Source organism: Hemicordylus capensis, chromosome 6 (genome assembly GCF_027244095.1).
Source record: "Hemicordylus capensis ecotype Gifberg chromosome 6, rHemCap1.1.pri, whole genome shotgun sequence".
Taxonomy (NCBI): Eukaryota; Metazoa; Chordata; class Lepidosauria; order Squamata; family Cordylidae; genus Hemicordylus; species Hemicordylus capensis.
The window spans coordinates 48,135,072-48,157,678 of NC_069662.1; the positions used below are offsets into that span (position 1 = coordinate 48,135,072).

The window sequence follows — 22,607 nt, forward strand, 5'->3', positions numbered from 1 at the left end:
GAACAGTTTTAATTACTTCCTAGTAAGGCTCACAATTGTGACACTGCTAGGATAGATCAAAGGTTACAGAGAGGAAAGAAAAAAAGAAAATTCTCAATTAGAAGTTAGGGAATGAGGATCACATTTGGCTCTCTTCATCTCCCTTCTTGACCTTTTTGCAGCACACAGCAGCTCCTGTCCCAGGGGCGTAGCTATAATTGAACGAAAGGGTTCAAAGAACACGGGCCCACAGCTCCTGAGGGCCCTCCAGCTCCATCCCTCCCTATTTTCTTCATTGTCTCCCTCACTCTGGGGGGCCGCCCAAGAGAGGGATGAACACGGGCCCCCTCTCCCCTAGCTACGCCCCTGTCCTGTCCCTAAACCCCTACTCCAGCCCCACCTAACCAACCTTTTCCTTCCCTCACAGTTTCTGTACTGATTCTTACAATTCAGTGAAGCGCTGGGATAGGGGCCAATCCTGGCCCAATCCCAGGGCTGCCTCCCCAGGTAGTCCGAGCTTTTTACTTGTCCTTTTACCTAGGTAAAAGGGCATGAGTACCCCTTTTACCCAGGTCCAGGGTTTTTTGTCTGCTGGGGCTTCAGGCAGCCCTAGCAGACAGAGAGCTGGATACCTAGAGCACCAAGATACCAAGCTTGAGTGGAAATCTCTCAATGCACCATGCTTCTTGTGCAGTGTATTAAGGGATTTGTGGAGGCCGGGCTTCACTTTCCTGGCACGTGAGCCCTGCACTACACCACACATCTGTGATCATCTGGGGGTTAGGTAGGTTCAACCCTACCTTCCCCCCCTGCCCTCCCGCGCCGAAACAATCATGTGAACGAACTCAATGACTCTCTTTTTCCTACTCCACAGTTTGCTCATTCTTGAACATCTTGTTCAACACAGCAATACTTCAGTAATTGACTGGAGAGGTATGAGGGTCTTTTCAGGCTAATATCATATATAAAAATATTAGGGCTGCAAACTTTAGTTGGTTTCATTAGTATAGATTAATCAATTAAAATATATCAGTAGAGCCCTTTTAATTGATGGGGCTGAGATTTAGGGACACAAACTATTTTGCTGTGTGGTATGTATTTCAGTCTCGTAGATTCATTGATTAACCGCCTCCTCTTGAACCTATTCATCAATGGAAAATGTTGAATTTCTGCTGTGGTTATGTTCTACAGAACAAATTTGGAGAGAGTCATTTGGTTGGCATTTTCCAAGGTTATTGTGTGAATGACAAACCTTTCATTAAGAGCAGCATAATTGCCACTGTAGCTGTAGGAACAATATTTATAAATGGATATGACAAACGCGGAGACTGACATTTGCAAGTGACCCAGAACTTCTGTGGTATATAGGTCAACAAGTAGTATGTCTCTTCCAGTTGACTGGGCTTAAGTGAGCCAGAAACAGCTTCCTCTGCTTCTGTTAGCATGGTTGGTAACCTTGCGAGCAGTCACTTAGTCCTGTTGGGCATGCTGCAGCAGATTTGTAAACAGCCACTTCCCTGCTTGTCTGTGGCAAGGAAGACATACTTCTGATTGACCAGGGATCTTTCCAGACAGTGATATATTTTATCTTGTTAACTGATTTCTATGGCTGATGAGGCTGAGGATTCAGACAACATAATTTATGAAAAAAGGAGTATTTTTATTACTACATTTTCTCTAACTTGAAAGCATGGTGCAGCATTTTGTGCAAGGAGGAAAAGGAATTGATGGCCATAGCTCAGCCTGTACATGAGTAAGTTACCTGTGCGAAGGTACTGGTGTACAGGAGTATTGGCTGCCCAGAGTACACCTTGCATGCTTCCTCACTTCTGCACCTGAGCACATTAATTTTCTGGTTCTCACTTTGTGCTGTTCATTTCTCACCCCCAGGTCAGTTGATTGTTGATTGATATTATGGTCTATCATTGCTCTCTCCTTTTAATTTTTTTTTCTTTGTATGTTTTGTAGCCTTTCTCAAGGAAAGTAAACTTATGAGATCACCCAGCTTTGTGTGTGTGCATCTGTGTGTGTGTCTATCAAGTCTGCAATGCCTGGACCGATTTGAACCAAATTTGGTACAGTTGTAGAGGACACATAGAGGCACCTCAGCTGTGTAGTTTGTGATGATGTGATTCACCCCAGTTCAAGATGACAGATGAATGAACATTTCCCCTGAGCCCCTGGTGGCGCAGTGGTAAAACTGCCGCCCTGTAACCAGAAGGTTACAAGTTCGATCCTGACCAGGGGCTCAAGGTTGACTCAGCCTTCCATCCTTCCGAGGTCGGTAAAATGAGTACCCAGAATGTTGGGGCCAATATGCTAAATCATTGTAAACCGCTTAGAGAGCTCCGGCTATAAAGCGGTATATAAATGTAAGTGCTATTGCTATTGCTATTGCTATTTTAGGTGCAAGCGGGCTAACTTGTGAACCACCTAACTGATTTGGACCAAATTTGGTACAGTTGTAGGGATAAATAGGGACACCTCAATGGCATAGTTTGTGTTGATGTCATCCACCTCAGTTCAAGATGTCAGACACGTAAACGTTTGAGGCAGAAGTGGGCTAACTTGTGAAGATGGTAATTATCAATTAAGATTATAATGAAAGGAAAGTAGGTGGATTAATTCTTACCAGCAATACTTGTATTGCTTTTCTTGTGCAGTAGCACTCTCTTTAGGGAAAGAATGAATTCTCTCTGTGTTGTGTCTTTTCAAACGATTGAATCAAGTGCAATAGCAACAATGTTGAAAAGAACTAGGAGACAGTCTTGGAGACTTCAAAGGAGTTGTTTTTTGCTGTGTCCCCCACCACTCATCTGAGATTGCAGAGGTTGGATTGGAAAGATTTAATTGGCCCAAAATCAAGTTTCAAAACTTGAAAGCACACCTGAATCAAAATTTGCCATTTGTGCTATCTGTCCAAAACTCCTATGATCTAATGGGTTCACAAGGGTCTACCTATGCATGTGGTTTTCTTCTCATTCTGACAAGGTATAAATCAGCTTTAAGCAATTTTAGTGACTGCCCCTTCTACCCTATGGCTAAAACATTGGGGAAAGCGGTGAGGACAGCTGCGTGAAGCAGCCTCCATGCTGTCTTCCTCAGGTTGCAATGTGTAATGATCCTCATCCTCCTCAGTTCCTTTATTTATCGGTTCCTTCCCTCACAAGCATTTATTGTTTAAAAAAATATAAGCAGTATTTACACTGTGCTGTTTATTCTTCCTGTCCCAGTAATGAAAGAGCAGCAATTTAAGGTTGTTTTGAAAACAGATGGAATTATGAATTCTGCAGCATGATTTAAACTCAGAAGTTAGTTCCATTAACTTCAATGGGACTTACTTCCAGGAACATTTGGATAGGATTGTAGCCAAGTCATTAGAGCGGGATGATCAGGCAGAAGAAAGGGGAAAGAATTCAGTGGGATGTTCAAGAAGTAATGTATTAAGATATCAGCAATGCAGTCCAAAGAACAAAGAGACACTTGATTTCTTTCAGTCCAAGCTCTATAGGAGTTTCAAGAGAAGTATGTGGTAGATGGAATATGTTGTTGGAAATTCTCTGTGGTGAGAGAATCCCTTTCTCATTATAGCAGAGTGCACAGAGGCACAACACAGTGGATTTAGTTAGGCATGCGTGTATGCTGAGAGTAAAGTAACTTGGAGCCAATTCATAGTTTCAAATCAATATATAAGGCATTTATTAAGGAACTCCATTCTAGATAGGAAAGTGAGGAGTTAGGATCTCTAATCTATCTATCTAGCTGGATGCAGATGGATTCTGCATCTTCTCTGCACACATGGTGCAGGGAGAGAGGCTTGCCATGTTGCAAGGTAGAAGGGCAGGTAAGGAAGAGAGAGAGGAAGGAAGTTAATCCCTAAGAGTACCAATCTACATTTCAAAGGGATAGTGTCAGAGCAGTGGAGAAGGGGTGACCAATGTCTTGACCCTCTAGCCCTCTGACTCACTAGTCTGTCCTCCACTGTCTGAGACAAGAGACAGCGCAAAGTCCTTTAACTTCCAACATATGTTGCAGAAGTTTGGTAAACCAAGAGTGCAGTAAATCAGAAGTACACTATTGAGCAACAATGAAATTTCATTTTAAAATTTGTTACTTTCTGCTCATGTGCACATTAAGCATCTCCAGGGCAGGAAAAGTGGGAGGAAGAGGGAGGGACTGCAATCTGCAACGTCTGCCTTAGTGGCAATAGAAAATAGTGGGATGAACTAGTGTAAGACCTGCTCAGCGCAAATGCTCCCACAAGCAATTCAATTTTGTGAACCTCCCACAAAAACAAAAAAAAACCCAAATCCTCCATCTGGAAATACCCCAGGCAGGAAAGCCTTTGGAAATTGAAAAAGGTTTGCTTCTTTTTCTCTGTCTGTGTGCTGCAAATGACTAGCGAAGATATTTGAGGGCGGGAAGGCTATTACTAATGTCTCTGGGATAGTCCCATCTGTGCACTTATTTGCATTGCTGCGGTATGGTGTAGGCCTAGTTTACATGTGCATTCTGTGCCATAGTAGCCAGTAGTAACTGTAACGACTAAGGCAGCTCAGCTGGCGATGGGGAAAGTGATTCCCCATGCAGTTTAGGCAATCCTCCCCCCACCCCCGCCACAACAATGCAAACCACAAAAAGGAGGGTTTGTGTCAAGGTTACCAGACACTTGCTGGAATTGCTCAAGCACACCTCACGTAAACACCTTGCCATATGGAACTGGTTCTTTGGTTTTAAGGACTATTGCACTGCAGAGGGTATATGTATACTGGGACTGAGACCTAATTCTTACTGAAGTGGCAGCCTGCTGATGCCCCATAGGGAGGAACAGTCAGGCCTAGTTCTTGTTGTAGTAGCCAAACTATCTATGTAACTTTGGGCTGTAACAGACTTCACTGCAGGTTGGGGCAGATGGAGGAACACTTGAGAGTGAAATGTAAATCAGGAAGTCCCGGTTGAAATCTCACCTCTGCCATGAACTCTCCAGGTGGTCTTAGGCAAGCCAGGTGTACAAACGGAGAGAAAGCTTGAGGAACAACTCCTCACTTTATTTTTTTGGAGGGAGAGAGAAGTATGTTTTGGAGATTGAAGGTATGGGTTATTGGGTTTTGTAGGGGAAGAATTCAGTAAAATGAGGGGACAACTCAAATGCTGGGCAGGGGGATCTGCACCCCTGAGGCAAGCCACACCCTCTCAGCCTCAGACCCCCCTCAGAAATAATATAGATAATAATACATTACAAAACTGATTACAAGATAACACATGTGAAGTGCTTTGGACACTGAAAAGATGTATACAAATATTTAGTATTATTACTGTTGTTATTGTTGTTGGCATCATTATTATTTCTATGAGATTTCAGCAAGATTGCTGACCTCCTTAAGCAAAGCTCATTCAGGACCAAGGCTAGAGATGAACACATAATTTATTCTGGCTTTTTCTAGGCTTTCAGGGGGAAAGCACTGCCCCGCAATAATGAAAAGCCTTATTCAGCCACCTCTTTGGATTTTGAGATTGCAGAAGGCATTTCCCATACACTTTCAAACACATGTTCACTGCCATCATACCTAAAAACTTGCTTTTAAACAAAGACAAAACAAAAGCTGAGATTCTTAGGAAACTGAATTCTGTACCCACTACCACATTCTGCTATTTTTATGCATTTCCATAGAGTTGCAGGATATGCATAGCTCTATGTATCAGGACCCACCTTTTAAATTCACGATAATCTAAAAGTGAAACAGCCACTGCAGTGGTTAATCATGTTCCTGCCCTCACATACTTTTTGACTCATTTTTGTAGTGTGATTTGGGAGAGAAGTGCTTTGATGGCTCTTCGCCTTCAGTTTCAAAATGCTTTGTAAAGTGCAAACCAGCAAATTAAGTAACCTACCTGAGGTCTTTTTTAGTGACTAATTTCAGTGCCAATTCAGATAAGTCTGAGGAGTTTAAATTGAGTTGTCAAAACAAGCAAAGGGGTTAACTTACAGCTTTGCAATTTTCATATGTGATACTATATTATGTCTTTGTGGTTGATACAGTATTATTTTTAAATATAAGTTTCCTTCATTATTGGGGTTTTCCAAGGGAATAGCACAGATTCTGAATGATATGGTCTCTGTCAGCAAATACAGCAAAGTGCTGGTGGTGCCCGTAATTGTTGCCATAGAGAAATTGTGCTGGAAGAATGAAGATTAATCGTAATTCATATTAATAGAAGATAGTATAATGGGTCACTTTAAGTATTTGCTGTTGCTACTCCTGCTAACTAAGCAAAGAGGCACTAGGGATGTGTAGAACAGTTCGCAGTCAGAATGTTCCAGTCATGAACTGGGCTGTTTCAAGCCTGGAACAGTACACCCTTCAAATGAAGGCCCTGTCCCGAGCATGGAATAGAACAGCCCCATTCTGAGCTCGGAACATTTGGAACGTCCAAAGCACCATTTTGGAATCCAAAATGGTGCTCTTCTGGCTTCTGTGCATGTGCAGCGGCGATTTGTGTGTTAAGCATCACCACCCAAATGGCCACCATGAGTGTGCACAGACCAGAAGAATGGAACATTCTTGGAACATTCCGAAGGAATGGGGTTGTTTTGTTAGAACAACCAGCTCAACCAGTTGTTCCAACAGAACGTTGTGTGGATCCTGCATTCTATTCCGCGCTCAGGACAGAACACAAGATCTATTTTGTGCACATCCCTAAGAGGCGCCTTTTAAAATTGGCAATTCTCTTATATTTAGCAATTGTCTGTTACTACTATGAATGTACTATGAATATACAAACTGTCCCTATCCAATCCAACCCAGCATAGCATCCTTTAGTTATTGTTCCTGGTGTCTATCTTATGTTTCTGTTTAGATTGTGAGCCTTTTGTGAACCAAATAAGAGGGAACCATCTTATTTATTTTTCTGTATAAACTGCTTTGATAACCTTTTTTTGTTAAAAAGCAGTATATAAATATTTATAAATAATAATAATAATAAAATAAATAAATAAATAAATAAATTACAGTTGCTTACATGCTATACAGCGAGGTGCTGATCCGAGGGAGAGATAAACTTGCTGCTTCTGTGGCACTTTAAATCCTGCTGGAGCTGCTACCAAAGCTGGGAAGGCTCTACGCCTGCTAAAGAGTACATCATCACACTTCCACCAGTACTCCCAATGGGAATGATCATCCAAGGGAGAAGTGACTTGAATAATGGGCATGAATAATGGACATGGACAGATAAACAAATCTAACAAATTCACTGCAACAGAAGCTTTCATGAACTAGAGCAGGGATCCTCAACGTTGGGCCCCCAGATGTTATTGGACTTCATCTCCCATAATCCCCAACCAAAGGCCACTGGTTCTTGGGATTATGGGAGTTGAAGTCCACTAACATCTGGGGGCCCAACGTTGAGGATCCCTGAGAGTATCTGATGAAGTAGGCTGTGACCCACAAAAGCTTATACCGCAATGAATATGTTTGCCTTTAAGGTGCCACAAGATTCTCTTTTTGTGTTTGCTTCATTTTGAGGCACATTCTAGGATGACCCCTCTGTTTGTCATAGGGGCTGTAGTTAAGCCTGTTGGGGCCTGCTTTTGACCTATGCAAACTGTATCCTAGAACATGTCCAACACTCTCTCATACCTTTGCACTGGGTGGGAGGGGGGATCCATTAAAGACATGCTGCCTTTCCAAAAGATTGACTGTTATTACCAACCTCATTGAGGAGCTACTGCTAAGCTTCCAAGAACCCCAGCCTTGGAATCCTAGGAACACAGGCTGAAAACCACAGTGCTAGATGACTTTGGCACTGGTTAAATATGATTTGTGAGCCTTATTTGATATGACTAGACTCACTGATGGAATCTAAAGTACAGTATATCAGTTCAATAGATACAGCCTCTAATACAGGGTTTCCCAAACTTGAGTCTCTAGATATTTTTGGACTACAGTTTCTATAATCCCCAGCAACAATGTCTGTACCATTGTAGGTGTGGGCACTGGGCTCTGTGGTTGAGAACCTCTCCTCTAATAGAATAATTTGTCTTTCTGTCATGATGGAGTAATTTAAATTTTTTTTGTTTATTTTTGCATTTTTACCCCGCTCTTCCTCCAAGAAGCCCAGAGTGGCGTGCATGGTTATGTTTATCCTCACAACAACCCTGTGAAATAAGTGACAGTGAGTTTCATGGCCGAATTCAGATTTGAACTTTGGTCTCGCCAGAATTAGTCCAACACTCTAAACACTACACCATGCTATATGGTACTCTAGCAATGAAATATGATGACAAAACACATTTCCCTGTCCTGAAAAGCTTCTGTTTAGATACTGTGTTGATATGATGCTAGCTTCATATGATTTTTGTAAACCATATTATCTTTGGAAGACAATGTTGACCTTTTTTTTTTACTTTCAGTTATTATTTGTAATTATTTTTATATGATTATTTGAAGATTGTTAGCCTTGTAAACCAATAAGCATATAGTACTGAAAAAGAGATAAATCACTGGCCCCTTGCTTTCAATTGAAATTCAAAGCCCTTCTTGACTTTGCCTTCTCCCTGATGTTATGATTATATATCTATGCCTGTGTTGCTCCTCCAACACAACCACTCTCAACCAATAAGTCTCTTATTTCCATATAAACTCCATCGGTTCTCACTTGCTGCTTCTTATATTTGAATCCTCCTCCCAGAACACTCTACGCAGTGCTACCTCTCTCTCTTACTTCCTTGAAATCCTTCCTCAGAGCATGCCTCTTCCATGAAGCCTTTCGTATTGTCTTCCTTTGGCCCACCAAGAGATGTAAAATTTCCGGAAATTTTGAAGTCATGAAAAAACCATTTCCCCCATTTCCCCCCAGAAAGAAATGAAAATTTGGGGGGAAATTCAAATATATGCAATACTTTTTATTGAGTGCCCTTTTAAAGTGCTTTTTACAGGTCTAAAGTCACATTGCTTCTTTAGGAGCATTTATTGTGTATAACCTGCTTTGCTCATAACATTGACCATGTTTGGTATATTACATTTAAAGATATAGTTTATTCAGACAATTAGTCCAAATGTAATAATTTCCTTTAAAATGTTATGTAATTTTTGTTACAAATGGACTGCAATCTGATGAACTCCAAGGAATCCAGAATCCTCTGTCAGACAGTTTCTTCTATTTTCAACAATAACTTTTGGCCTGCTTTTCACAAGCTGTCAAAAACAGTTTAAGAGAAGCAGGCGAAAAGTTAATGTTGAAAACAGAAAGAAAAAAATGGTTTACATACAGTGTAGCACCCTGCCAACTGAAGAGTGGGGTGAGCATATTCATCATGAAACTTTGTCTGATCAGCCTCATTTTATGAGCTATCACTATCAGCAGTTTCTGCTTCTTCTGATCCTTCATTTTTATCATCATAATGACTTATGAAAACTGAATTGCTGGATTGAGACAAGCCTCTCTACCTTTTCACGTGTTCATTTATTTCGTGAACTGGTATATTTTCAAACACAGACCAATTTATTTCACATGCTGCAGAAGATGGAGGAATCTGAAGCAAGCAAGAAACTTGGGGGGGTAAAGGCCAGATCACCTTTCCTTATATGAATATATTTAAACACCTTTTATAAAATATTTTATTCATAATTTTTTAAAAAATCATAATTCTCAATTTTTTCATTGGGGGGGAGGGCGGGGACAGAAAAACCCTTTGGGGAAAAAACTGGTTTGTGTTTGTGTGTGCGTGCGTGGTTGTTTTTTTTTAATGTTTCCATACCCCGCCCCCGCCCCTTCACATCTTTAGGTCCAATCCCTTAAGCCCGTATAACAATGCCTAAGTCCCCTCATCACACACTGCTGTAGTGGGAGCCTCTTCTTCATGATGGGATCCCAGGTGCATGGGGCTTGTTTGTGAATGAACCCCATGCACATGAATTTATGTGCCCATTCAGGCACATGAATAGGACTGATTGTGTGGGACTTTTTGCATACATATTTCCCCCCTGTTACCGTTTCCACTTTCCTTCTTTCCTTCCCTGTTGTCTCCCACTCTGAAATAATTTTTATCATAAACACCTCAAAGCAGATACTTGTCTTTTCCTTATGTTACACTGTGAAGCACTGTGTACCTTGATTATTTTGAATAATAATAAATAAAGTATGCTTCATGCGGGAGGATGTTAGGGATTCATTAAATTGCTTTTTCTTAGCACAGCAGTGTTACTATGATCAAAAGGTTGGATGTTTCTCTTTTGCAGTTGCCTTTTAAGTGTTTGGCCTATTTGCAGGTGTCTTGCAATCTTACTCAAAATCGAATGGAAAGTTGGGCGGGGGAAGGGAGGGACAAGGTCTCTTTCTACATTTCACAAACTACCAGGTCCAGACTGTTCATTAGCAAGAGGAAGTGTACAATCAAGATGTTAATTCTTTGAGGTTCTTGATGAACCTGAGAATTGCAGGGTTTGGAAGTGTGGTGTTTTGTCCCCAGAACTGCTGACCACAGGGGTGAAGTAGAGGTATGAGAACAAGGATTAGAACAGACAGCATGTTCCATTCAGCTCTCCTGGCTAAACCGTTGTAGGCAACTGCATGTTCTGCCCGTTTGTGCTTCCTTTTCTGCATTTATTTTCCTTTGGTGTTAATTTTTCTCTTTTCTTTTCCCAATTTAGAAAACGTGGAGGGAAGGCACAGCAAAACCGAGATGGGAACCGAACGGGCCCTTGTGCTGGACCGTTTAGCGAGCAATGTGGCCAAACGGAAAAGTTCTATGCCCCAGAAATTTATTGGTAAGAATGTTTTTTAAAATAAACTCTCATTTGGATACAGCCATGAGAAGAATTGGTAATTTTGCATGGTTCTTCTTCAAAAATAAGTTCAGAAGCTTGCAATTATCAGATGCAGAAATTGTGTCACATACAGGAAATTGCATTCTCCCACATCCAACATCCTATATTGGCCCTGAAGCATGTGTGCATGGTGCCTCTTTGTGCCTGACTTTTCCCTCTTTATGTGCTTTGTGTGTATTCCTTAGCACGTGCAGACTTGCTCTCTGTGTTGAACTTAATAGGAAAGCTCTTGAAGGTAAGTGATAAGCTGTATTCACATGGGGTATATACTGACGCCCAGTGCCAGCAAAAGATAATTTGATTTATTTGCATTGTAGTTAATTCCAAGTAAGTTGCCCAGGTTCAGTGAACAGTGTGATCCAGAAGACACACAGACAATGGGGCGGGATGCACTGGTATGCATACAGGCAGCTCTCTGTGGGGCAATGCATAGGATTCTGCATCTGTTACCCCACTGTGCACTGTGTTCCCCTATGCAGCAAGCCAACCCTCTAGGATTGGCCTGGACTATTCAAGGAACTGTTGAAAGCAATCCTGAAGATTTTAATTACTTGATATTGTGAAAAATAATGGGGTCTGGGGGAACTGGGGTGGGGTGGGGGCACCTCCATTAATAGCTTCAGTCAGAATTGGCAACTTTAAGCCTTAAGGCCGATCTGCCTTGTGGAAATGTGTTTTGCTAGGGTTGTCAGCAACTCAAATAATTTTTAGTTGATGTATTAACTGCATGTTAATTAATTAATTTTTAAATAAATGTGCATACTTCCAAAACCTCAGCATACTTTTTTTTAAGTGGAAGGAAGTGTGAGATAACTTGCAACTTAATGAGCTAAAGATGCTATTCATTGTGAGGAAGAAAGGGCAGCTTTAATTCTCCTCCCCGCTCCCAATTCCCTATTAAAGTCAGATATCACAACCCAGATTGTGTTTAAAAGAATAAACAATTGGGTCATTAACTAAGGCCCACATTTTAAAAATCACCTGTACTGATTAAACATGGCCCCCAGCTCCATTAATGTAGTGTAGCTTTAGTAGATTACTCTTCAGCTAGTTCAGGGCTTGCAGTCTTGGAATCTTTTGCACATTGATTGCTGATTCGTGGCAATTGTATGTAGAACAGCAATGCGTGGGAGATGCATATATCTGCCTGTGTGCGTAAATGCAGTTTTTTTACTTTATTTATTATAATTGGTAGCCACTCTTCAATGAAGCTCTTAGAACACAACCAATAACATACAACAATGCAGAATAGAAAAGCAGTTAGAATTTTCAGCATAAAAACAAACCATGAGGCCTGGGCAAAGGAAAATGTTTACTCCTGGCACCAACAGTAATATTGGGTTTGATATCAGCGAAATGTCTTTAGGGAGGGATTTCCACAGGTGGGAAACAAAATTAACATGTGTGCGTGCATGTGTGTTTGAGATGCCCACACACATACACACACCGCTTCACAGAAATTCTTTCATGTACCTTCAGATTGTTTTTACTCTGAATATGCAATACTAATTACACAAATTATTTCTGATCATTTTCTTTACAATAGAACTAATTACTTTGCCAAGTTATCCCTGGAATAATTAGTAAATATGCTAATAAAATTTTAGAGAGTATTTATACCAGTAGCATAAATAGCATTATATTGGGTTTTTAAAATTATTGATATTTTATATGTATAATAGTATCATTATATTATGTTTGTATTAGCAGACTGATCTTATGCCCTTAGACTGCAAATTATAAGAGCAGAACAAAACATATGTGAAAGGCAATGAGAAAAACTATCCAGTTGTGCAACTGATTGATAAATCATCTGACTTTTATGTTGATAAATAATTTTCCTTTTATGTATTAAAAGGTACATACATTTGCCTGTTACCCAAACCTCAATTTAGGGGCCTGTGAAAGAAACTGAACAATTTAATCAGTAAAAGCTACCATTCATTTTTTGAGAGGAAAAGGAACATCTTCAATCTTTTTTTATTCCTTTATATAATAACTAGTATTTTTAAGCCCGTTATGATAACGGGCGCTAGCTTTCTATCCCGTCTTTTCTGTCTCTCTCTCTCTTTCTGTCTCTTCCCCCCACCCTTGTCCCCTCTCTCTTTTTGTTTTTTGTTTTGTTGTTGTTCTCTGTTTTTGTTCTTCCTTATTTTGCTTTTACTTTTTTGGGGGGGGGGTGGATGAATAACGGCCAAAATGGCCCATGAGAAGGTGGCCGCCCCCGCCTATCGCCCTCCCGCGCACCCAGCTGCCGGAGCCCACCTTACCCGCTCCATCCCGAAGGAGAAGAGAGGAACTCGGAAACAGAGCTATTCTCTGTGTTAAGCTGCTGCCTATACTTTCGCAATGGACGCAATAGGCGTCCTTTGCGTCCATAGCGGCAGTTTGAGCAGTGACTTAGCACAGAGAGGAGCTCTGCTCGTGAGCTCCTCTCTTTTCCCTCGGGCTGGAGCGGGTAAGGTGGTCTTCAACAGCTGGGAGGGCGATAGGCGGGGGCGGCAACCTTCTCATGGGCCATTTTGGCCCTTAATCTTTTTTGGGGGGGAGCAGGGAAGGTGATTTTGGGCAGCTGGGAGGGCGGGTGAGCAGGCGGCGGCGACGGCTGTGAGCGGGCGGGGGCCTCGTTGGCGGCTTCGCCGCCACCTCGCCCAGCTTCCCTGTCCCCCGTCTCGGTCTTCCCCCGCCGCCATTGCCCTCGCCTTTTTCAGGGCGGCCGCTTCTGGTTGCCTCGGCCTCCTCTCGCCGTGCCGCAGCTCATGGCCGAGGCGGCGGCTCTGCCGCCGCCTCGGCCACTTTCCCCCGCCGCCACACACCGGCTAATGGCCGCCCGTGGCTGTGGGACACTGGTGTCTGAGGTCCTGTGTCCCTTGGGCTCTTCTGGGCCTGTGCTTCGCGCAGGCCCAGAACAGCCCAGGGAGGCAGGGACGCAGATCCCCAACATTCCAAAGCCATGGCCACTCACTTAGCCTTTTATTATATAGGATATACAGTCATCCCTTGCCAACTGCGGGTTTCCCAATTACAGTTTTGAGTATCTGTGACTGGGAAATTGTGGCAACCATGATCCGAGTATCCGCAGATTGGCAAGATTTTTTGTCAATTTTGGGTTTGTGTCCCCCCCCCCATGATTTTTTGGGGTCAGGGGATGATTTTCAGGGGTCAGGGGGTGATTTTTCAGGTATTTTTTCTATATTTTATTGTATTATTTACTGAATTGCAACCCCGTTTTGACTCGGAAAACTTGAAATGTTCAGAGTGCCATTTTGGACTCCCAAATGGTGCTCTTCTGGCCTCTGCACATGCACGGTCAGCACCACCAAGTAAATGGCATGCACAGATGCACACATGCACAGATGCCAGAAGAGCTACATTTTTTAGTCCAAAATGGTGCTCAGAACATTTCAAGCTGGAACAGGTTTGTTCCATCGGAACAATCGGCTCAACCTCAGAATGTAATGCAAATGCTGTCCCGTGCACATACCTATTATATGGTCCATTTGGGTTGTCCCAGAGACCAGTCTGGATGCTGCATTCTGTACCAGTTGTAGTTTCTGGACTATGTACAAAGGCAGCACCACATTGAATACATTACAATAGTCAACCATTGAGGTTGCCAGCATATGTACCACTGTTTTAAGATCATATACCGTCAGAAATGGGCGTAGCTGATATATCAGTCAAAGCTGATAAAAAGCGCTCCTGGCCACTGCCTCAACCTGAAAAACCAGAGAGAGTTTGGGAGCCAGGAGCACTCCCAAGCTACGTACCTGATCATTCACAGGGAATGTAACCCCATCCAGAACATGCATATCTAAACCATCTCTCGGGTCCTGACCCTCCACAGTCAGTACCTTCATCTTATTTGGATTCAACTTCAGTTTATTGTTATCCCTCATCTAGCCCATTACCGCCTCCAGGCAGGCATTTAGGGAAGTTATGCCATTTCTTGGTAAGGAGAAATAGATTTGGGTGTTATAAGCATATTGATAACACCCTGCACCAAATCTTCTGATGATCTCTCCCAGTGGTTTGATGTAGATGTTAAAAAGCATTGGAGATAGTATGGAGCCTTGTGGAATTCCATACTTTATTTCTCACTTTGCAGAGCAGCAGTCTCCAGGCAACATCATCTGAAATCTACCAGAGAGGTAGGAACAGAACCACTGTAAAACAGTGCCACCTAATCCCATCTCCCTCAGGCGACCGAGAAGAATACCACGGTCAATGGTATCGAAAGCCACCAAGAGATCCAAAAGGATCAGCAGAGACATACTTTATCTGTCAGTAGCCAATTGGAGCTCATCAGTCAGGCCAACCAAGGCAGTCTCAACCCCATTGCCCCCTTGAAAGCTGGCTTGAAATTTCAGGGCTGCTCAGCTTCGGCCCTCCTGCAGATGTTGGCCTACAACTCCCATAATCCCTGGCTATTGGCCACTGTGGCTGGGGATTATGGGAGTTGTAGGCCAAAAACAGCTGGTAGGCCAAAGTTGAGCAGGCCTGGTCTAGATAATCTGTATCATCCAAAACTGCTGAGAGGCCACCACCTGCTTAATCACCTTGCCCAACCATAGAAGATTGGAAACGGGTCTGTAATTAGCTAACTCTGAGGAATCCAATGCAGGTTTCTTCAGATAAAGAGGCATCCTTATTTAATAATACAACATGAAAGCATTCTGCCAGGCCTCGGAGAAGCATTTATAATATTTACCTGACCCTCTTTGATAATATAGTTATCAGATAAAATTAAGCCAAGTTGGGCAAGGGTCAACAGAACAGATTGTAGGACATACAGTCCGAAGCGGTTTGTCCACATCCTCAGGAGTCACAAACTGAAAGTGATCCAGTCTAATCCTATAAGAGGAGTTGCTGGACATCTCCACAGTAGACTCTGCAGTAGCTGTGGAATCCAGTTCAGCCCGAATACGAGATATTTTATCTGAAACAAAGTAATTGAAAACATCATAGCGAGTGACGAATGGTTCCAAGTTCAAATTCAATGGGGAGGGGGTACATACTAGCTCTCTCACAACCCTAGATAACCCTGCTGGTTGTGAATTTGCAGAGGCAATGTGGACAGAAAAGAACGGCTTCCTTGCTGCCTGCACAGCCAGAGCATCTTCAAATGTACTCTACGTTGTGATCTGTCAGATTCGCACCGGGTCTTCCTACACTTGCACTCTAGTCTACTTTGCCGCTTCACCTCCCGTAATTCTTCCGAATACCACAGGGTTAATTTTGAAACAAGTCAGAGAGGACACTTAGGAGCAATTGTGTCTACTGCTCTAATGAGTTCATTATTCCATGTTTGCACCAAAGCGTCGACAGTATCACTAGCAGAACCAAATCTAAACCCTTCCAAAGCTTCTTGGAATCCTATTGGATCAAATAACCCTCTCGGGCAGACTAACCTAATAGGTAGGTATGTGCAGGAACCGGTTCAGAGGCCCTTTTACAGACCTCTGAACTGGTTCAAAGGTCCGGCAGTTTGGCTAATTCAACAGCTAGGGGGAGGCGGGTACCTTTTAAGGAGCACTGACATGCACCAGGGCAGCAAGGAGGTATGCTGCCACCCCACGGGACCATTTTTAAACACAGCACCGGCGGGGGAAACGGCAGTGGGTGGGGGTAAGAGGACCCTCCCTGCTCTTTAAAGGTAACCCCGCCGCCGGTGAACCGGCCATTGCCGGTTCCGTGCACATCCCTACTAATAGGTCCTTCACCCCTACAGAGGTAGGTTGTGGTTGCAGATGGTGGTCTGTCCATGACAATGGGGAGTTGACAGGAGTCCCCAACCACGGACCACCACCCTGATCAGAGTAAAAGACCAAATTCTTTCTTTCTTTCTTTCTTTCTTTCTTTCTTTCTTTCTTTCTTTCTTTCTTTCTTTCTTTCTTTCTTTCTTTCTTTCTTAGGAATCCCCAAGTCTTAATCTACCAGTTTAAACAATTTTCCAACATTTCAACCCAATTATCTAATTGTTTCTTTAGCATCAGCTTTAGCAGCCGCTTAACATGTTAATGCTAGCAAGTGATCGAGGCTATTCTCACGTGCAGTGGGAACCAGGCTAAGGGAGCCCAGCCCAGTCCCCACTGCACGTGAGAACTGCTGGGAGCCATGCAGCTCCCGGCGGCGCAGCGGCAAACCCTCTTGGGTAGCCCACTGCTTAACCCAGGTTTGGGGCACAGGAGTGCCCAAAAAGCGGATTATCTGCTCATGTGTCACCGCAGCATGGCTCCGTGCTGTAGCGACTCACGAGTAGCCCCCCAACCGGGTGGCTACAACAACCGGGAGGCTACAACAAGCCTTCTGGCATCAGGGGGCTCCTCAGAATGCCCCATGCACTCATGCGGGCCATTCCAGGACTTCCGGGGGATGAGAGGCCCCCTAACCCTGCTGCCCTAACTGGCTCCATGACAGAGGCGGTAATCATCTGGGCTGCCTATCTGGCCTCCCAGGGAGGGCTTCCTGCTCGTGTGCAGGGAGAGCGGGTCAAGCCCGATTTCCCCGCAAACCCCGTTCAGGCTCTCCACACTGCTCATGTGGAGAGCCTTATCATGTATATTTCCATGCTGTGAAAAGCTTCACCTACTGATTTCTACAACTTGAAGTGTTGTTATACAAAAACAGGCTATGCAGAAGTTTTCCTGGTTTGTTAGCAACCGTAATTGAGGTTTTAGCCCTAGTGGATCCTGCTGGTCTCTTGACCAGACTCTCTGAGAATAAGCCTTACCAAGAAACAGTAGCTCTTTGCACCAGACCTCAGAAGGGACTCAAATTTTTCTGTTCTCAAATTGTGTATATAACAATAACAACAACAATATAAGCCCGGAGCAGACTTTTAGCTTCAATGCAAAAATGCCAAACCCAGTGCTGGACATCTCCCCCCACCCCACCCCCTGCCTGCCACTTCCACCACCCCATATTCAATAGGCAGGCACCTCCCAGAGTTTTGACAAGTGGATCTCTAGTACTGCATTTTTATCTGATCTTGCAAGAAGATCCTGTGACTAACTGCTATTCTCTCTCTCTCTCTCTCTCTCTCTCTCTCTCTCTCTCTCTCTTAATGGTTGCCTCAAACAAACATAAAGTTCACCTTAATTTTTCCCCCAGACTCTGCAAATGCAGAGGGGGAGCACCATAGCCACAAAGAAGAGCTGCCAGCCACCTGCACAAAATCAACTAGCAGTGCTTATTTGTAACCTTTTAGAAGGATTCTGTATAGGAATCCTGCACCAGCTATATTTCCATCTACAACTCATGCAACTTTGCTGCACAAGATTATTTTCTAACATTACTAACTAGTGGCACCAGCCAAATACAGAAACATAGTGAGCAATGTTTGTTTGTTCCTAGGGTTATCAAGTTTCAGAGTTTGACCAGCAGTTTCAGGGTTTGGGCTTCCTCCTCAGGACCTAACTAGAAGCTTAAGGGGTTTAATCCTTCCACCCAGCCACTTATGACCATATATATTGGAAAAGATCACCTGGGAGCTTTTGTATTGCTAAGCAGGTTTTCTCCTGCCCCTCTAGCAGTTTTCAATGAATAAATGTATAAAACTGTATTAGGCTGCAGGAACAAAGCCAATGAGAAGTTGTGATGGAACCACTCTGCCCAGGTTTGCCACTTGCCTACATTCAGTCTCCAGTGCCTCCAGATAAAGGATGTCAGAAAATTGTGTGCTGTCAAAAATAAATTAAATATTTCTTTTATCCCAAATCCCCTGCCATCTGAAGAGATTGCCCACTGTGCCTGTTCACTCATCTGCCCTTGCCTCTGTCCTATCAGCCTCTACTGGTGGGGGTCCCTGTGACATTCTGACACAGTTACATGACGGGGTGTGTGTGTTAGATCTTGCATGGAATCCCTCCTGATACAGAGATACAGCAGGGTTGCTCACCCTCAGAGGAGGTTGTCTGTTGTGTCTCTTTATGTGGCTTTGCCCTGAGTTTGCCTTCTACCAATCAGGAAGCACACCCAGGACAGAGTCTCAGAAGCATGATGTTGAGGTGATTCTCACAATCACCAAAAAGTGGACTAAGGGAGCCTAGTCCGCTTTCTGGAGACCATGAGAACCACAGGGCTTCGCAGGGGAGCCCAGTTGCTCTCAAGTGGTTAACCCGCTTATGGAGCCCTCCCTTAAGTTGAGCGCTCTGCTAACCTGGGCTCTACGATTTAAAATATTTCTATACCTCCCAGAACTTGCGTCTCTGGGCATTTTAGCCTGATCTTAAGTTCTTAGCCTGATCTACCTCACACTGTGGATAAAACAAAAAGAAGCCATGAACCACCATGTATTTCTTAGATTAGAGCAGGGACTCCCAACCTATTTCAACAAGTGTACCCCTTCAGGCTACTGTAGTCACTGACATACCCAGAGTAAGTTACTCGTGTACTCCCATTGAAATTAATAGGACAAGTAAACATATCCTGGTAATTTCAACAAGACTGCTTATGAGCAATGTAATATGAATGTAAGCCAGTGAGTAGCCCATCTCATAACATATAAATTTTTGTATATGCATACACATATATACATAAAAGCACAAATTAAAGTGTTACTAGCTGGGCCGGGCACAGAGCATCTGCGCTTCTGCTGGCCCACCCACCCGGCCAGCTTCCCCCCGCCCCACCTGGTTGCGGTTACTGGCCGGCTTTCAAGCCAGCAAGTCCCCTCCTCCTGCTCGCCACTGCCTGCTCCCAGTGGCCGGCCCGGCCCGGCCCGGCCCGCCACCTCCTCATCCTGGCGGCCATTTTCTTCCTGTCCCCATCACCAGTCCAGCAGCTGTTCGCAGACTCTCTCACGAGAGCTGCCACACATGGGCTTAGCAACGGGTATGCCTAGGAGATATAAATATATAGATAGTTACGGAGACAGGCTACTATAGTCACTGGCTCATATCCACACGAATTTGCTTATAAGCAGTATTACTGCAATTAATGGGACAAATCCTATTAATTTCAATTAGAGTACTCGGTGCCAATTTTCTGAAGCGTCTAAGTCAGGCTGAGGGGAGGGGTGCTACACTTCAGCACGTAGCTTGCCAATCAGGAGCAGAGGAGGTTTCTTCCCTTCCCTTCTGCAGCAAACATATTGCTGAGGACATGCAAACTTCAAACCAGCAATCTGCAGGTGTGGAACTATGGGGGAACGTGAAAGAGGTGTATAAAAGTATGCATGGAGCAGAGAGAGTGGACAGAAAGAAATTTTTCTCCCTCTCTCACAACACTAGAACTAGGAGTCATCCCTTGAAACTGAAGGCCAGGAAATTTAGGACCAACTAAAGTACTTTTTCACACAGCACATAATTTATGGAATTCTCTGCTACAGGATGTGGCGATGGCCACTCGCTCTGATGGCTTTAAAAGGGGTTTAGACAAATTCATGGAGGACAGGTCTATCAGTGGCTACTAGTCTGGTGGCTATGGGCCACCTCCAGACTCAGAGGCAAGATGCCTCTAAATACCAGTTGCAGGGGAGTGACAGCAGGAGAGAGGGCATGCTCTCTCCTCTTGCCTGTGGGCTTCTCAGAGGCATCTGGTGGGCCACTGTGTGAAACAGGATGCCTTTGGCCTGATCCAGCAGGGCTGTTCTTATGTTTACTAATAGCACAGCTGCAATGTAGGGAGGCAGGAGGACTCTGAGTACCCCCTGGGAGACCATCAAATACCCCTAAGGGTATTAGTACCCCTTGTTGGGAACCCCTGGATTAAAAGAGGGGAAGAATAACATGCAGTAGATTGGTGTCTGAATTTGCTTTACTGTGTTGGACTCCATATTTGCAGGCTAATGCTGCAGTGGTGCCATTATGCTTGGTTCCTGTTCTCACTAAGCCTCCCTTAAAAAAGCCTGCTTTTCCTCTGCAAATCTGTAAATATTGTATACGTGATTTTTTGGGGGGGTGGGGGGTGGGGAGGCCATTTTTTTTTAATGTTCATAAATATCAATTAATTACATACTCTTCTGAAGCATAATTTGCACCCTTGCTCAGGTTGCCCCTGGGGAAAATGTCCCTACTACCACACCCATTCGAGACTGCTGAGATCCACAGATAAAGAAAGAAAAACATGTGCTTGCCAAGTTCTGCTCAGGTCATCAGTGTGCTTTGGCTGCGTCATTCATTTAAAAAACCCTCTTTAACCTCATTTGTGCCCCAACAACTCCCACCGAAGGAAGATCTCTTCACACCTGCTTTCCATTTCCCTCACCCCAGCGAACCCCTCCACCCACTAGAATGTTCCATCCCTTACTAATGCCTGTTCAACTTCTGTTCAGTCAGTTAAAGGGCAGAAGAGTAACAGGAAGGGAGTGGGCTGAAGAGGGTGAAGACCCTCCAAAAAATATCTAAATTGGGTGCTCCCCTTTGATGTTGTTAAGCCTAGCAACCAGTGACTGTTTTTTACTCCACTGCTGTCTCTGCCCTCAGACCGTGCACTTCTGGGCCCTGCAGTTCATCCCCTTATCTGTCCATGAGTAAGGAATGAGGGTACAGATCTTGGGGATGGAAAGGGAAGGGGTTACAAATCTTGACCAAGCAGGGACTTGGATGCCTAGACCTGGCCCTGCTCGATCAACATATTTAGTTTGTTCTATTTGTATACATGTGTTTCCCCCCCATTTCATTCTGACACTAAGAGGCCTCATGGGCCATTTCATATATATTAGCTGGGCTGGGCGCAGAGCATCTGCACCTCTGACAGCCCGCCCGGCCCACTTCTCTCCCCCCCGCCCCGTGGTTTCTGGCCTGCTTTCAAGCCAGCCCATCCCCTCCTTCCTCCACCTCCTCAATCCGGCATCTGGGCGGGGCCTGCCGCCACCTCCTCCTCCTTATCCCGGTGGCTGCGCCGGGCCTGCCACTGCCTCATCATCATCATCCCGGCATCCAGGCCAGACCCGCCGCTGCCTCATCCTCATCCCAGCGGCCGGGCCGGGCCCGCCACCACCACCTCCTGGTGGCCCAGACATCGCCTCATCCTGGTGGCTGGGCCGGGCCCGCCGCCTCCTCATCCAAGCAGCCGTTTTCTCTGCATCCCGTCACTAGTCCAGCAGCTTCTTGCGAGAGCTGCCACGCATAAGATTAGAGATGGGTACGCCTAGGATGTACGTATCTCTCTCTCGCTCTATCTCTCACTCTATCTATCTATCTATCTATCTTGATTTTTTATTATTGCCAGCTAAATGTGTGAGCTGATTCTGTTGAAACAAGTGGTGTTTGTAATACAGAAATTTGGTCTGTGTGGTGGTCCATTCATATTTTCAAATGTCTAGTTCAAGCTGCTGTCAAGTGATGAACATGTATGTGGAAATTTTCCATGTAAGAAGAGTTTTTAATAAATAGCCTATTTTAGTTTTTGCCTCCTCTATAGCAGGGATTTTCATTTCAGAAGAGCTGCAGGTAAATATTACAGCTATATGGTGGCAACGTGGAGCAATGGAGGGGAGATTTAACTAAGTAGGTGGAGTATTGCATGAGCCACTTGAAGAGCATGTAATATGTACATGCTGAGGCTGTTATCACATGCAGCCTAACCCAGGCTAGGGATGAATGAGAACCGCCGGGATCGGGCCCAATCCCGGCGGGCCAGCACCGTCTAGCCTGACTTTCAAGCCCAGCTGTTAGCTGAGGTTAAAGGAGCAAGCGCTTCCTTACCCTCGGCTACCTGCTCCTGTGCAAGCATGGGCTGCTTCCAGCCTGGCTGCACACAAAGTTGGGCGCCTAGAGTGCCCATCCTTGGGGGGAATCCTCCAATGCAGTGGGCATGCTGCACGGTTTATTGTGGGCTTCATGGAGGCTGGGACAA

General features: G+C 44.3%; 1 protein-coding gene across 6 annotated transcripts in view; it reads left to right on the forward strand.

Moving 5' to 3' along the window:
* IKZF3 (IKAROS family zinc finger 3) overlaps positions 1 to 22,607 on the forward strand; it is an 86,743-nt gene that overhangs the window by 51,195 nt on the left and 12,941 nt on the right. For all 6 annotated transcript variants that reach the window (XM_053262955.1, XM_053262954.1, XM_053262956.1 and 3 more), the window contains one exon: positions 10,629 to 10,745. In XM_053262955.1, coding sequence (XP_053118930.1) covers positions 10,629 to 10,745 — 117 coding nt within the window. The remainder of the gene's footprint in view (positions 1 to 10,628; positions 10,746 to 22,607) is intronic.